Here is a 16,937-nt window from a genome sequence, read left to right as displayed (position 1 = left end):
CAGCCTTCAACTTGACACTACAGTACTGGGAAACGTGGGATGCTTGAGAGCTGTAGCAGCGGCAGCCCAACTTTTAGAAAAGGCGCAAGAAACAGTCCTGGGACACGACTTAACTGTGAACGTTCCCCACGCTGTAGCTACCTTACTTAGCTTACAAGGGTGCCAACGATTCACGATACAACGCCTAAACAAATACGAAGCCATTCTCCTCAGTCCGTCCAACGTCACCATCAAGAGAGTAAACTCCCTGAATCCCGCGACCCTTCTGCCCCTCCCCGACGATGGCACACCGCATCATGACTGCTCTCAAATAGTTCGTCACCTCGAAAAACCCAGAGAAGACCTCGATTACCTCCCTTTAACGAACCCTGACCTCATCTTATACACTGATGGGAGCTCCAAAGTTGTGGGAGGGCAACGGAAAAGTGGGTACGCCGTAGTTACTCATAGTGACATTCTAGAAGCACGACCTGTCAATCCAAAATACAGCGCACAAGCGGCTGAACTTATCGCTTTGATCAGAGCTTGCGAACTAGGGGCTGGCAAGAGGATCACTATCTACACAGATTCTAAGTATTGTTTCGGGTTGGTGCATGCCACCGGACAAATCTGGTTACAGAGAGGGTTTCTGACTGCTGCAGGTACCCAAATCGCACACGCATCCCTAGTACAGCGCCTTATGAACTCCATCCATCTCCCTGAGGCTATTGCAGTAGTACACTGCAAGGCACATACGAAAGGCAGGGACCCGGTCTCAACTGGGAACCGAAGTGCTGACAGCGCAGCACAAGAAGCAGCCCTCGAGCCCCTCTCCACAGACAATGAGTTCCAGGGACCACAGGTTCTATCCGATATAAATTTTACTGAGATGTACCAGACTGCAACCCCAGAAGAAGTTAAAGTATGGGAAGAACAAGGGGCTCACTTGGAAAATGGCATTTGGTATTATCCGGATAAAAGACTCATAATGCCCAAGCTATGGGTACCTAAACATTTGAGAGTTCTCCATCAACGTACCCACTGGGGAAGGGAGAAACTTATCGACACGATGCAACGCTGCTGGTATGCCCCAGGTCTTACACTGGCCGCTAAGGCAGCCGTAAAGAATTGTCATACTTGCCAGAGTTTTAACCCAAAACATACCGCCAGATGCCCGCCAGGGGCCAGACCATGGGCTTTTGTCCCATTCGAAAGCCTTCAAATAGATTTCATAGACCTACCCCCGTGCCAAGCCTACAAACATGCTTTAGTAATCATAGACCAGTTGACTGGGTGGGTAGAATGTTTCCCTACTCGCAGAGCAACTGCGCACATTGTTGCAAAAATTCTGATACAAGAAATCATACCTCGCTTTGGGGTTCCCAGGCACATAGACAGCGACAGGGGTTCACATTTCACATCAGATATAATCCAACAAATTGCTACTGCCCTCGGAATCAAATGGAAATTACATACCCCATACCATCCTCCTTCCTCCGGACAAGTCGAAAGAATGAACCAGCAGCTTAAGTCTCAGCTGGGAAAACTTTGCAAAGAATCCGGCATCAAATGGGTAAATGCCCTTCCATTAGTCCTCCATAACTTAAGAGCATGCCCCCGCGGAAATCTCAAACTATCTCCCTACGAACTACTATTCGGACGGCCTTCCCCAGTATATAACACCCAGTTTCCAACATCAGAACTAGAGGTGGGCGAGTCAGAGTTAACTAGATACGTAATACAACTCCAAAAACAACTCATTGATCTTCACAGATACGCAGCCTCAGGTCAAAATATTCCTCTAGATGAAAACATCCACCCGTACCAACCAGGCGATTGGATACTAGCGAAAACTTACCATAAGGTACCCCTACAGCCCACTTGGGAGGGCCCTTACCAAGTACTTTTAACCACTCCAACTTCCGTTAAGGTAGCAGAGAAGACAGCCTGGTTACATCACACCCGCTGCAAACCCGCTTCGCCACCCGAGCCTCCCTCTGACGACCCACCATACTGCACCCCAGACCGACCGCCAGACAGCGATACCGATACAGAGGACGACCAACAGACCGGACCAGATCGGGGCACGAATCGAGCCCAACAGACCGGACCAGATCGGGGCACGAATCGAGCCCAACAGACCGGACCAGATCGGGGCACGAATCGAGCCCAACAGACCGGACCAGATCGGGGCACGAATCGAGCCCAACAGACCGGACCAGATCGGGGCACATATCGGGCCCAACAGACCGGACCGGACCCACCACATTCGTCAACCACTTGGACCTCCGAAATCATCCCGGCAGCCAATCAGGACGAGCAACCCCCAATTCGTCTCAAACTCCGTAAAACACACGCAGTTTGACAGCTCCACATTTGACAGCTCGGCAGTTTGACAGCTCCACATTTGACAGCTCGGCAGTTTGACAGCTCCACATTTGACAGCTCGGCAGTTTGACAGCTCCACATTTCACAGCTCGGCAGTTTGACAGCTCCACGTTTGACAACTCCACTGTTTGACAGCTCCACTTCACAACGCTATTCACAATGACAACAACTGTACCCACCTTCCTCATCCTCTCTATCACATCTGCCCTTTCTCAACACACCATAACCACTCACATCTCATGCCCTGGATTACAAACTGAATACAAATATCTGGACTTTGGAATCGTTGATATGGTGAAAAGAGGGACACCAGACCGCCTAGGAGATTTTGACTTCTGCCTACCCGAAACCCGCGTTCTCCTTCGACATTCCATACTACCGACCCTCGCTACTCACCAAAACTGGGAACTTTTTATTCGCTCGCCCTCCTACACTCCACTTGGCAGACTCACCCTCACCACAGATGGCCCTTGGTACAGAGCCCACTGCCTCAATGGATCTTACGTACTCTTTTCTGATGGCACACTCGAACAAACTCTAAACTGGACACTTATAGACAACGGGGGTGGTGACTCAGTTTACACTGACCGGAATCACCCCACAGACCACCTAATTCATGGATTCTACTGCCAACGAGTAGACTCCGCTCCCCGCCAAACCATCCTACAAGGAGTTTGCCTCCGGAGGTACTGCTGCGTCTGGGACATCGGACTCGCCTCCGCTTGGGACGGGAAAGCGTACCTCGAGGGCTGGCATTACTCCGTTATGCCTCCGGCAGAATGGGACACTACCGGACCCCAAAGGTGCGGGGGCCTCACCACAAACCTCACCTACCTACTCCGTCAAGACCCCCTTCACCCCCCCGGTACTGCACCTCGACAAAGGGGGGAACTGTCAATATCCGAAAACCCTCAAAATAATGACTTTCTGTCCACTTGGCATTCCAACACCTACGTAAAACTGATCTCTCAAATTGCAAAACAGACAGCAACCAAAGAGTGCTGGATCTGCGCCAATGCCCCCTCACACCTCTACAGTGGCATACCATTTCTTGGAGTACCTCTCACCCTACAACAACATCTCTCTGCTAATGTGCAATCCTGGAACCTGACTGCGGTGAATCTGACACACCAGTACATCTACCTAACCGGACCCACAACAGGCGACCTTTGCCGGAAATTCAGCGGGAACGACAAGGTCATCGGCGACAGCACCTGTAAGTACACCATTGACGTTGCTCTAAACGGGAGGATCACCCTGTGGCACCAAGGTAACCCCTCTATCCAACCCAGCTTGATGTCCGCATGGAAACGCGTTATGACCTTACCCGACTCCTGGAGCCCCTCCCCGGTCTCCCAGTGTTTCTTCCGTACCTTCCTCACCGGGCGTATAGACTCGTGCCTACAGGGGTTGTTCTGGGTTTGCGGCCACCGCGGCTATGTATGGGCCAGCCCCCACTCCCGCGGCACTTGTTATCTCGGTCTAATCTTGCCTGGAGTCCGGGTCACCCAAGATCTACCCTCCGGAAGGAGGCGCAATAAGAGGGCAAAAGACTTGTCACAACTCTCCGACGTAGCAGCCAATAGTGAAACTTATGGTCGGGCTCTCTTTCCCGCATATGGGGCCGGCTCCAACCACGTCGATATCCTTAAGTTAACGGACATCCTGTTAAATTTCATGGAGGAGTCCAATGCGGCTACCCAAGCTATCCTGACAGAGTTAACGGAAGTCAGGCAGACTTCGATACAGAACCGCCTTGCTTTGGACTACGTTCTCGCCTCGACTGGAGGCGTTTGTGCCCTTGTCGGGACTGAATGCTGCACACACGTATCTGATCAAACCCTTAATATTACCGGGCATCTTAACAACATCCATAAACTAACGGACGGACTTAAAGACATCCAACATGAAGGACTCTCCGATACCCAGTTGTGGAGCTGGCTACCTGGGTCTGGCTGGATAAAACAACTCCTAGGGAACGGACTTTTGGTCCTCATTACTCTGACAATCTGTATTGCTGTTTTCTGCTGCGCGATCCACTGCTTCCCGATGTGCTGTCAAGCTTGCGACTCTTGCCTTCCAACCCCTCGCTCGCGGTCGACTATCACCTACAGACCACCGGCATCAGGAACCCAGACGAACCCCATCGAAATGGGGCCCTTAAAGGACTTCCAGAACCTGGATTCTAGGTATGGCATGTCAAACTTTTATTGATTTGTGCGGAGAAAAGGATTGCGCGGCTTCCCTGCCTTCGCAATCTTATCTCCGAAGGGGGGAACTGTCGCCGGAAACCACCCCCCCCCCCTTCCATTAACACTTGTATCGCACAAGCACCACATTCACACACACACACGCATCTCCCCTCCCTGACCCTAGAGATGTCTCTTTAGAGGGCCATCTCTTAAAAGCCTTCCGTAAATAAGGAAGCGCTGCATTGACAACACTCTATTTAGCGCTCCGCGCCGCTCTATCTTTATTGAGAGTAGACCGGACGACCGAACTCTAGGCTAAACAGCGGCCGCCTCAACCAATCAGCATTATCGAACAGCGCCCCTTGTGGCGGCCACGCTGGTACTGCAGGCTGCGAGCGTCTGTTCCCTCACCTTTTGACAGCTCCCAATTCATTGTTTCCGAGTTCAATGGACCATGACTGATCTAATCAAAATGTTGCAAGTTGTTTCCGAAAGAGGAAAGTACTTTGAACTTCAGTGACTATATTCCTTACAAATTCACCAAAAATCAGCCGTACCATGGATTTTCACCGGACCACTTTTATTTCACTGCATACTACAAGGACTATCAAAGGGGGGTGAGCTGGGATTGATCGGCCATAAGCCTTGAACCGCGCAGTCACGTACACAACGGCCCTTCTCCGGATGGCGGGGCAACCTTGATAACCATCGGGAAGGGCTCAGACGAAATGCTATCAGGAACACAATAAACTGCATACGGTAGTGTATTCAATACAGACTCCGACAAAGGGCCCTGACCGGATTCCCCTCAGGGGGCAGGAAGACTTCGCTCATTCCTTTGTTTATGGAAATGACTCATATGGGGAGGGGGAGAGGTGGTCCCTGCCGGGTGTCAGGATACTCGGGTTACCTGGGTAGCTCCTCCTCGACTCCTCCTGTTCTTTAATAAAATCATGATGTATATATGATGTAATTCTGGGGGTGTAGTCAAGGGGATTAGTGGTTAATAAAAGTTGGGGTCTCCCATTGTTCGGGGCTTCCATCTTGCTTCACCTCGTGGACGGTGGGAGCCCTGTCGCGACAGTCTTTCTTCAATAAAGACCAAGCCTACTGGCTGCTGTTTTGCTCTGTATTGCCCTGGTCGGTGTCTTCATTTGTCCAAGGGAGCCCTCGGATTTTCCGGTAACATTGGCAAGGTGATGTCTCTGCTTTTTAAGGTCTTGATCTACAGGGTGGGAATTTCAAAAGTCTTTAGAAGGCCTTGCACAACATTTTTCTATGTCCTTTCTCTCCCTGCAAGTGAGGGGAGCACCCTGTTGCAACAGTTCAATAAAGGCCAAGCCTACAGGCTGCTGTTTTGCTCCAAGTAATCCTGGTTGGTGTCTTTGTTTTTTGTCCAAGGGAGCCCTCGGATTTTTCCGTTAACAAAGTGAAGCTGCGGAGGAGGCCCAGGAGGCGGTCCAAGGAGCTCCCCCTTCCACAACCCTACCAGGTTGGCCTCTTGCATGTCGCCCCCTTTCCAGCAGGTGAAGCTGCAGGGGCCACTCACTTCCTGGCCCTCCAAAAATGGAGGAGGCGTTTGACCCTTGATGAACCTGAGAGGAGCCTTGAGGGGGGCAGAGAGGGGCTCTTGTCCCTTCCCAGACTTTTCCTCCATTTATTACTACTGTTTATCAAACTTGGCCACCCTCACCTCTCCTGCAGCCCTGGAAGGAAAAAACAGACACATGGCATGCATTTCTTTTCAAGGCGTGTTTATTCTCCAGGTTGGCTCTGCCCCACGGGGCTTACAGTCTACAGCAGAATCTACACAGAATGGGGGGGGGCGAGTTCTGGGCTCTGGGGGGAGGGAAGGGGGGCAGGTCCTTGTTCGTATCGAGAGGGCCGAGCTGCTCTGCCTGGCCGTCTCTGCAGGGACGTTGCGGGGAAATGGGCTCCTTTTGCACCCAGGTCTCTAGAGGGGATAAACTTGGGTCTGGACTGTACCACTTCAGGTCCCCCGGAGGGGGAGGTAAAGGGACACCTGATGACCCACATTCTGTAAGTGGAGGATCCCTGATTGATTTATTTGGGGGGCGGGAGGATATGCCAATCTTGCTCAAGTCAGTCTCCCCTCCTCCAAAAAGGTTCTCTCCCACAATCCCAAAGACAACACAGGCCCCCGTCAAGAGTCTCCCAGAGCATGTGCAGAGTCTGCGGCCCAGGACCTTAGGGTTGCTTTTGATGCAATTCCTGCCTTGCGGGGGGTTGGACTAGGTGACCCTCAGGGACCCCTCCCAATTCTACACTTCTATCATTTCACAGCACGCAAGTGAGGAGGGGCAGGGACTGTCAGAAGGGGACTTTTGCTATCCACAGATCTGGCCCCCTCCTTAAAATCACAGCTGTGAATCTGCAGGATGCGAAGCCAAGCAGACCCCTGACCCCAAAAAAGAAGGGGAAGGGGGCTTCCAACAAGGGATCAGGGGGGCAAGACTGGGCAGCGAAAGAGGAGGGACCCAGGAGTCCGGGGGCCTATGATCCACTTCACCCTTTCAACGGGATCTGGAGACAGGCAACAAACCAAGCCGGGAGCTGGGTTGCCCAAAGTCCGTTACTGCAGAAAGAAGAGAAATCCGTGAGATTTTGACCCAGTTTGGAGAGGAAGCATTAGTTGGCTGGGGGTTGCAATTGCAGGAATTGCTCCACAACAACCCTGCGAAGTAGGCAGACTGGATCCTGCCCCCCAGCCCCCCTGCGAGCTTCATCATGGCCAGGGACAGGGGATTCAAACCCAGATCTCTCGGCCAGGGCCTAGTCTGGCCCTCTCACCACTGCACCGCACTGCCTCTCAGTGAGTGGCACAGAGATGTATTTTTTTAAAGAATAGAAAAATGAGGAATCGAGAGAACTTGGCAGTCTTGGGAGCATCTTGGACACTGACCTCGGATTTGGGCTTCTCCGATTTGGGTTTTTCTTCAGAAGCTGAAAAGGAGGAAAATGAAGCAGGGAAAGGTTAATGACCAGAAAACCCAGGGAAATGGACAGGAATACTTGAAAGCATGCAGAAAGCTAAAACGGAAATCAACATTTCTGAGCCGCTGGGCAGGGATGTTTTTAGCAGGCGACCAAAGAGAGTCTGGCCAAGGCGCCTGGTTGGTATCAAGAGGCGGGGAGTTCCAAAGGATCTTGGAGCCAGAAGGGACCCTGAGGGTCATCTAGGCAGGAATCTTTTCCCCAAGGTGGTGCTTGAACCCACAACCCTGAAATCAAGAGGTTTTCCCAGCTGAGCTTCTTGTACTGGCAACTGTGGGAAAGGGGAGTCAATCGGTCAGCGCCAGTTCCGCCAATCAAAGGCGTCCGGTGGTGGTGGAGAGGTTTCTCAACTGCTTTTACTGTCAATATTTGCATGGTCTTAATAGATTCTGAATTATCTTCGCCAGGGAAAATATTTCTATTTTTCATTATAATAATTAGACTTGAGGGAGGCTGGGTTATTTGTTTTGGTTCTCATTTCTATTACGTACGTTGTGTTTTCATTGTGCATTTTTATGCCACAAACTGCCCAGAGATCCAGAAAAGGAGGGTGCTGTGCATGTTTATAGAATCCTAGAATTGTAGAATCAGAAGGGACCCAGAGGGTCATCTAGCCCAACCCCTGCAAGGCAGGAATCTCAACTAAAGTATCCCCCCAAAATATTGACCAAATGGTAAAATAGGACCATATCGATAACAAAAATAACAGTACAGAAGGGGTGGGTGGGAACAACCTTACCCCATCGGAAGAAGGACCGCAAGACCCCCAGGAGCACAATGGCGACCAGGAACAAGCCGATGGCGTCCTCCAGGGAGGGGCCCAGGGACCCTGGGGGGGGGGGGAGAAGGGGCAGAGGCAGAAGGAGGCGTCAGCGAGGGAGAAGAGGGGCAACGTCAGACCCCCACCCTGCCTTGGCCACCCATTGCAGGTCCCAAAGCTGAACCTTCGCCCCACCCCCCATATCCTCCACCCCATGCCCGACTTGATCAGTGCCAATTCACAGAATCCTAGTTGGGAGGGTACCCCAGCGGTCATCTAGCCCAACCCCCTTCAAGGGAGGAATCCAGCTAAATCACGCAGGACGGACGACCCCCCCAACCTCCGCCAGTCAGGAATCGCATCCGCAGCCGGTCTTCTGGGCCTTGCTACCCAGCCCCCAGGGGACCCCGGCACAGACCCCCAAGTGCAGACCCCCACCTGCCACATGGAGCACAACCGCCTTCTTGACCCCCGCCTCGCCCAGCCCAGCGTGGCCCACGTGGCAGACGTAGGAGACCCCGTGGTCCTCGGTCGGGACGGGCAGCAGGTGGGCGAAGCTGGTGAAGCTGAAGGTGCCATCGGGAGCCTGGCGGTGCCCCGAGTCCCCGATGTCCAGGAAGGCGTCCTGGGGGGCGCCGGACCCCCTCCGCTTCCAGCTGACCGAGGCACCCAGAGGGAAGAAGCCGGAGACCTCGCAGGCCAGCTGGGGCCGGGCGCCGGGGGAGACCGAGAGCGTCGTGGGGCGCAGCGTCACCTGGGGGGGCTCTGCAGGGCGAGAGGGGGAGAGGGAGTGAGCAGAGCGCCCCCTGCTGACAACCAGGAGCGCTGCAGGCTCCCGGCTGCCGGGAGGGGAGAGGGGGGCTCTTGGATTCGAATCCTGAGGAAGACAGGGTCCCCGTTGGCTTGATCAAGTGGCCAGGCGCTTCTTAAGGAGCCTCCCAGTCCAGGGGCAGTCTCTCTGGATCGCTTGGCTCTTAGAAGCCTAGAATTGCAGAAGTGGAAGGGACCTGCAAGGGTCATCTAGACCAACCCCTGCCAGGCAGGGATCTCAGGGCAATTTGGCCATTGCGAGGTTTAAGCACTCTCCCTATGTTCTTTTGGCGCCTCCAGGCCCAGGAGCAGTCTATCTGGATCCCTAGGTCCTGGCCGGCATTTGGACTGTGAGAATACAAGATGCTGGCTCCATGGGGGTCCCTTTGGGCAGTGGACCCCCCTTTCCCCTTCCTTCCCTCCGCCCTCCCTGCGAGGGAGACCCCCCGGTCGCTCACTCACCCACCACCTTGAACTCGAGCGCCTGCTGGGCGTGCAGGTGGGGCAGGTAGACGGTGCAGATGTAGGTGCCCTCGTGGCGGACGGCCACGCTCCGCAGGCGCAGGGAGGCGCCACCGCCCTCAGCATCCAGCAGCAGCTCGGCCCCCTCCTCGGCCACCGACACCCCCCGCGAGGCTCCGTCGAAGGCCAGCACCACCTTCCCGGCCCCCCGGAACTGATGGCGCCACTCCACCGAGAAGGCCGAGGCCGGCGCCGAGAAGCCGCAGTGCAGGACCGCCGGGCGCCCGAGGCGGGACTCCAGGCGCGGCGTCCGTGTGAAGACCGACAGCACCGCTGCGCAAGGAGGGAGGAGGGCGAGGTGAGCGGGAGAGATCCCCAGCGGTCATCTAGACCAACCCCCCGTGCAAGGGAGGAATCCCAGAAGGGAAAAACAACCAACCCAGGGCCGTGTTTAGCAGATGCGGCGCCAGGCTGCAAATGTCCGCCCAACACCCCCAGATTACCACCGATAGTGTTGGGGTGGCCGTAGCTGCGCACTGCCAGCCCTTGTGGGGGGCGCACCTCTCCCCCATGCCAATGCAGGAGAGCGATCCCCCGAGAGGCCAGCGCCCTGGCGCGACGCATCACTAAGCCCTATGGGAAAGACGGCTCTGAACAAACCCACCATCTATTTGATTTATTCATTTCATTTCGTGGTCCTCAAATTTGGGGGGGGACCCCCATAAACTCTCTCCCTTTCAGCCAGTGCCCTAAAAGAGGCATGGTTTGGAACAACTGTTTGCACGACCCAGTAAGATGAAAGCAAGATTTGAAACAGCAACAATTAGTTGCCAAATGACTCAAAATCCACTTCAAACTACTCCAAGTAGTTCAACCCAGCAGATGCATTTGATCCAGGGATTTCCGCTTTCCGCTTGCCCCACGGTGCCCCCCACCCCCCAGGAGGGTGTAACCAATGACTTTGGGCACTCCTCATTTAAATAACCGCATTTCTGCCCCGCCTTCTCCTCCCAGGGGCTCAAGGCGGGCTCCCTCCCCTTCCACTGTCATTCCCCCTCGCTGACCCCACTAGGCAGGCCTGCCTGAGAAGCACCGACTGGCCCTCGGTCCCTCTCTCCCAGGCTGCTGGCGCAGGGCTCTAACCGCTAGGCCGCGCTGCTCCCCTTCCGCTCACCAGGTGGTACCTGCGGTGGTGGTGACACTGCTGACCCCATCCTGCTGCTTCCAAGGCGGGGCCTCCTCGGTGTGCAGGACGCTGCTGACCCCGAACTCGGCGTCGGGGGCCTGGATGCTGGCGATGAGCCACTTGCCCCTCTCCAGGGCGCGGGGGCAGCCCCCTCCGCCCGCCAGCCCCTCCGCCCAGGCGACGTGGGACTCTTGCGGCGCGTAAGCGTTGATCTCGCAGGAGGATTCAGCCTCGCTGGCATCCGGACTCAGCCACGGCGGGGGGGTGGCCGAGGCCTGACCGCCCCACAGGGCCCCAGAGGGGTCTGCCGGGGGGACAAAGCGGGGGGAGGTGAACCAGTGTCCGGGGGGGGGAATGATGAGCCTTGTCTCTCCACTGCCGGACCCCCCAACCTACATCGCAGGGGGTTGGAGTGGATGACCTTTGGGGTTCCCAACTCCACCGTTCTGGGTCAAACCAAAACAACCAAGCAGCTTTGTACCTCTGAAAAGTGGAAATGTTGAGGTTGGAAACCAATTTGAAGTAGATCCAGAATAAGCATAACTAGATTAAATTAATCCACAACAGTAGGACTCCTGAGTTCTTGAGATGATTTCTTTTGTCCATTCACTGTATTTAATTTTCCCAATTGGAACTATAAAATGGTGATTTTCTTGAGTCAAAATGAGAGTAACCCTGAACAATTTTTAGAAAAAAGCACTGTACCTATATACCAGAGAAGCATGTATGGAACTGTAGTTGTTGGCATATATAGTGATATACCTGTTGGGAAAAAGCACCAAGGCAAAAGCCAGCTCCAGATGGCTGGAATGCAAAACAGTGCAGATGCACTGTTGGAGAAAAGGTGGAGCCTATTCTCTGTACTGAGCACCGGATGTTAGCTCAGTGTGTCATCTGACCTGTGCTGGAAGTACAGGGGAGGAGTGTGTGACTCTTCTAATGGAGACTGAAGGGTGCAGTCACATTTCTATGTACTGTTGAGTGACAGGAATAAAACATGTAAATAGGACTCCTGTCTGTCTCATTTCCCCTCCCTGGGAGAATGCAGGGAGGGAGAGAGAAGCGGAGAAGCAGAGGGTGTGTTCTTCTCACGACTAATGAGAAGAATCGCCGGGTTTGTTTACCTAGCCTGCCGGGGTCGCAGATGGAAGGTAAACACAGTATCTCGCTCAATTGCCTCGGGGGAGGCCAGGTACCTCTGCCTGTGAGCTGAAGATACTAACATATGGCAGCCTTCGGATGGTTGCGATTCATCGGACATCTGCATGAGAGGCTGGTGGATTGTCCTCCTCTGCTCCAAGGGAGAAGGAAAGCGTCTGAAAGAAGCCAGAGGCTCAACAGACAGCTGGTGGAAAGAAGAGGTGTTTTCCAGAGCAACAAAGTTCAAGGTATGCTGCTGCATTTCGGGCTAAAAGTGTGAACGCAGGTTGATTAATTCCCTGGTTCACGGAGCTGCGTTTCAAAGAAAACAAAAGCTCCGGGAGAAGAGGCCTGCAGCTTAAAGGCTGAAGCACCGGATGTTAGCTCAGTGTGTCATCTGACCTGTGCTGGAAGTACAGGGGAGGAGTGTGTGACTCTTCTAATGGAGACTGAAGGGTGCAGTCACATTTCTATGTACTGTTGAGTGACAGGAATAAAACATGTAAATAGGACTCCTGTCTGTCTCATTTCCCCTCCCTGGGGAGAATGCAGGGAGGGAGAGAGAAGCGGAAAAGCAGAGGGTGTGTTCTTCTCACGACTAATGAGAAGAATCGCCGGGTTTGTTTACCTAGCCTGCCGGGATCGCAGACGGAAGGTAAACACAGTATCTCGCTCAATTGCCTCGGGGGAGGCCAGGTACCTCTGCCTGTGAGCTGAAGATACTGACAATACCTTCCCCCTTTTTTATTTTTTTATTTCTTTGTTCTCTATTCACTTTTTATTTCCCTTTTTATTATTCAAGTATTCTCAATTTAAATTGTGTGTGGGTGTGTGGTTGAACCCGGAGCCAGGCCTGTTGGCCCTCATCATAACTTTGCTTTATTCCAGTCCGTGGGTCTCAGTCAAAGTCCGCTGGGGGCTCCCCTGGGCCTCGTGGGGCTCTGGCACCCAGCACAGGAATTGCAAATGATTTTAAGCCCTAAGAGTTTAAAATGGATAACATGGATAATAGATAAAAATAATAATATATTTTATTCATACCCCGCCCTCCCCAGCCAAGGCCAGGCTCAGGGTGGCTAACAAGCAATAATAAAAATAAGTTGAATGAATACAACTTAAAAACAAAATTAAAATATAACATTAAAATATTAAAATGTAGCCTCCTCGCAGGAGGAGAAGGAAAGGAAAAAAGAAAGAAAGGAAGGGAGGGAATCAAATTGGCTCCAAGCCAAAGGCCAGGCGGAACAACTCTGTCTTGCAGGCCCTGCAGAAAGAAATCAGATCCCGCAGGGCCCTGGTCTCATGAGGCAGAGCGTTCCACCAGGCCGGGGCCAGAGTTGAAAAGGCCCTGCCTTTGGTTGAAGCCAATCTAACTTCCTTAGGGCCCGGGACCACTAGGGTGTTGCTGTTTATGGACCTTGAGGCTCTCCGTGGGGCAGACTGGGAGAGGCGGTCCCGTAGGTACGAGGGTCCTAGGCCGTGAAGGGCTTGAAAGGTCAAAAGCAGCACCTTGAACCTGACCCTGTACTCCACCGGGAGCCAGTGCAGCTGGAAAAGCACTGGGTGAATCTGCTCCCCTGGCAGAGACCCCGTGAGGAGCCTGGCCATGGCATTCTGCACCCGCTGGAGCTTCTGGGTCAGCTTCGAGGGCAGCCCCGGGTAGAGCACATTACAGTAGTCAAGCCTGGAGGTGACCGTCGCATGGATCACTGTGGCCAGATATAGATACTGTGGTACCTCGGGTTACATACTCTTCAAGTTACAGACTCCGCTAACCCAGAAATAGTGCTTCAGGTTAAGAACTTTGCTTCAGGATGAGAACAGAAATCGTGCTCTGGTGGCGCGGCAGCAGCAGGAGGCCCCATTAGCTAAAGTGGTACCTCAGGTTAAGAACAGTTTCAGGTTGAGAATGGACCTCTGGAACAAATTAAGTACTTAACCTGAGGTACCACTGTATTGGGAAGCTGCCGGATGCCCCCCTTGGTTGGGCCTGTGATGGACAGCAGAGCCAGGCCAGTCAGCGGATTTAGTCCCTCAGAAATTTCCTGGAGCCGCGCTCTGATTGGCTGCCAAGCCAGCGGGGGCGGAGCCAGCCCTTTTGGCGGGAAAAGGCAAGGCGCCTTTTCTGAGGGGGGAGCTTGGAGGGGAAGGTGGGGAGGAGAGGAAGAGGAGCCAGGTGGGAGTTCAAGGGGAGAAGCTGGGGGGAGGGGAGGGAGACCCCGAAGAAGGAGGGCTGAGGGGACCCCCTGGGTGTGTGGGGCGGACTGAGGGGGGGAGGGAAGGGAGACCCCCAAGAAGGAGGGCTGAGGGGACCCCCTGGGTATGGGGGGGGACTGAGGGGGGGGAGGGAAGGGAGACCCCCAAGAAGGAGGGCTGAGGGGACCCCCTGGGTGTGGGGGGCGGACTGAGAGGGGGGAGCGGAGGGAGACCCCCAAGAAGGAGGGCTGAGGGGACCCCCTGGTTGTGGGGGGCGGACTGAGAGGGGGGAGGGAAGGGAGACCCCCAAGAAGGAGGGCTGAGGGGACCCCCTGGGTGTGGGGGGCGGACTGAGAGGGGGGAGCGGAGGGAGATCCCCAAGAAGGAGGGCTGAGGGGACCCCCTGGGTGTGGGGGGCGGACTGAGAGGGGGGGAGCGGAGGGAAAGGGCCCCTCGCTCAGGAACCCCCCAAGTCTGAATGGGACACGACTCAGTCCAGGAAGGAGAGGGAAGAAGGGGCAGAAATGGAGTTCAGCATTGGAGCACCATGTCTAGAAAGCGGAACATCGGCCTGAGAAGAGACTTCTGCGTTTAATGCCCTGACCGCCTCCAAGTTGAGGCAAGAAGTTGACTTCTGCCTGAAAGAACCCGTCTCCGGACACCACCTTTTCCTAGGTAAATAGAACTTTTCTTCTTTGTTCCGCTTCTGCCCTGGACTCTAAATCCCCAAGTTTCCCCTCACACAAGAGAGGCTGTGGTCAATGGCAGAAATTCACTGAATTGGCGTAATGTGAGGCGGATCCGCTATATTTAATTGGGGGCCGTTAGCAGGGACATTATTAATTGGAGGCTTAGAATCATAGAATCCTAGAGTTGGAAGAGACCCCAAGGGCCATCGAGTCCAACCCCCTGCCAAGCAGGAAACCCCATCAGAGCACTCCTGACATATGGTTGTCCAGCCTCTGCTTAAAGACCTCCAAAGGAGACTCGGCTTGAGGGGGCCGTTATAAAATGATCATAAAGAGGTGTAGAGTTGGAATGCATTTATACCAAATATAGTAGGTTAAGAGTCAACATCTATGTTTTGGGATAATAGTATCACCTAGACATTAGAGAAGTATATATGGCATTGGAATTCTTAACTCTTATAGCGATATAGTGTATTATTATTATTATTATTATTATTATTATTATTTAGTGTTGTTCAATCACACTGATGTTTTAAAAAGAAAAAATGTTTAAAAATAAAAAAGTAAACAGCTGTAGGTTGGACCCCGAGGGACATCTAGTCTCACCCCCTGCAGTGCAGGAATCTTAGCTCAAGAATCCCTGACATTTGGCCTTCCAGCCTCTGTTTGGAAAACCTCCAAGGAAAGCAACTCTGTCCCTGGAGGTTTAAAAACGGAGATTGGGGAAGGAGTGTTTGCCGACACTGAAGATCCAGAGAATCGTTTTAAGTTTCCCAGCCTCAGTTGTGGCGCCTGTGAAATGGGTATATCACAGTGTGTGGGTGGGGGGGTGCGTAATAATTAACTCATGCCCAGGTTGGGAAATGCTGCATCAGCCCCACAGCGAAATGGGTGAAGCTTCCCAGCCTCAGTTGTGGCGCCTGTGAAATGGGTCTCCCAGTGAGGCTGAATTCAGAGGTGCTTCAAGTCCCTCCCGGTGAATGAGAAGCAGGGATGGGGCCCAGGGGACAGGTGGGGGTGTCCTATGGGGGGTCTCCATACCCAGGACCTGGAAGGCCAGGCCGGCCTCCACCTCCGGGGGCAACTCGGACTCCAGGGCAGCTTCTTCCAGGCGTCTCCCGGGTGGGGGCAGGAACAAGATGGCGGGGCGCTGCTTGGGGGCGCTGGACATGCCGGAGCCTCCGCCCCCAGCCTCCTCCAGGAACCAGCAGCCCAGCTTGGCCAGCGGAGGCGAGGATCTGCCGAAGGACGCTCCTGCCAGGAGAGGAGGAAGAAGAAGGGGGTGGACTGGATGCCCCTGGGGGCCCCCAAAGCAGCAGCAGCAGCACCTGGGTCCGGAGCAAGGGGACCCCTCCCCCTAGCCCAGTCTGGGAGAGCCCTGCTGGATCCGGACCAGGGCAAGGTAGACTGGCTCTGTCCAGGGAGGCTCCACTGGGACGCAGCGGGGAAGAAGATGCCCCCGAGGGGGGCCGGAGGGCAGGAGCAGCGGGGCAGCAAGGGGCCGCATTCGGGACTCGGCCAGGAAACGGAAAGCGAAAGCGGAGGGACTATCCCGGGCCAAATCCCCCCCCCGCCCCGCCCCGCTTTGCGACAGGCAGAAATCCCACCGGAGAAGTTTCCCCCGCCAGCCCCTTCCTGCGCCCGCTGAGTCTCTGCCTTGCAGGGGGAGGAAATCCGACCACGGGGGGGGGGGGGCGAGGGACGCCTCCTCCTCCTCCGCCCCCCTCGGAGGGAACCCAGGCGTCCGGCCCCGAGCTCTCCTCCTCCCGCGCCCTGCGAGGGGGGAACCCAGGCGTCCGGCCTCGACCTACCCAGCAGCAGCAGCAGCAGCAGCAGCGGGAGCCCCTTGGCGCGGAGCAGGTCGGGTTGGGCAGCCATGAGGCTCCGCAGGGAGAGAGCCAGGAGAGGCGGCGAGCGGCGATGGCGGAGACTCCGTCCGCGCTTCCCCTTTCGATTTCGGAGCCCCGGAAGGAGGGCGGGGCAGAAGGGAGGGGGAAGGGGACCCCCCTCCCAGCCCCCCGAAAGGCACCCGAAGGGGTCTCCGCGGGAGATGCTGATTCTGGCACGGCCGAAGAAGGGACTAGATGCCCCTCAGGGGCCTCGAAAGTGGAAACGGCCGA

At 54.7% G+C, this 16,937-nt stretch overlaps 3 protein-coding genes across 3 annotated transcripts in view; 1 reads left to right on the top strand and 2 right to left on the bottom strand.

The window, feature by feature from the left end:
- The window catches only part of LOC308465792 (uncharacterized protein), a 430,090-nt gene that overhangs the window by 123,355 nt on the left and 289,798 nt on the right, over positions 1-16,937 (top strand). The window contains exon 2 of the mRNA XM_080986032.1: positions 14,049-14,082. The gene's annotated coding sequence lies outside the window, so the exon portion shown is untranslated. The remainder of the gene's footprint in view (positions 1-14,048; positions 14,083-16,937) is intronic.
- LOC308465694 (uncharacterized protein) overlaps positions 1-16,937 on the bottom strand; it is a 386,527-nt gene that overhangs the window by 127,855 nt on the left and 241,735 nt on the right. The window lies entirely within an intron of this gene.
- Positions 6,297-16,763, bottom strand: LOC308466073 (tapasin-like). The gene is made up of 8 exons (XM_080986596.1): positions 16,629-16,763; positions 15,859-16,071; positions 10,791-11,096; positions 9,607-9,939; positions 8,773-9,099; positions 8,314-8,403; positions 7,483-7,523; positions 6,297-7,155 (listed from the first exon to the last, which is right to left on the bottom strand). Exons 1-8 carry the CDS (start codon positions 16,693-16,695, stop codon positions 7,153-7,155), a joined length of 1,380 nt encoding a protein of 459 aa, XP_080842722.1. The 5' UTR covers positions 16,696-16,763; the 3' UTR covers positions 6,297-7,152.

Source organism: Podarcis pityusensis (genome assembly GCF_964106645.2).
Source record: "Podarcis pityusensis genome assembly, chromosome: 2".
Classification (NCBI taxonomy): Eukaryota; Metazoa; Chordata; class Lepidosauria; order Squamata; family Lacertidae; genus Podarcis; species Podarcis pityusensis.
The sequence above is the reverse complement of the archived record's forward strand: the minus strand, read 5'-3'. Positions and strand labels throughout refer to the sequence as shown.

Excerpts from the sequence above, each read along its gene's own strand:
- LOC308466073 (XM_080986596.1), bottom strand. The coding sequence starts at position 16,695 with ATGGCTGCCCAACCCGACCTGCTCCGCGCCAAGGGGCTCCCGCTGCTG. Across the intron at positions 9,940-10,790 it reads CAGTGTCACCACCACCGCAG|CGGTGCTGTCGGTCTTCACA; the intron begins GTACCACCTGGT and ends CTCCTTGCGCAG. Across the intron at positions 9,100-9,606 it reads GCTCGAGTTCAAGGTGGTGG|AGCCCCCCCAGGTGACGCTG; the intron begins GTGAGTGAGCGA and ends CTCGCCCTGCAG.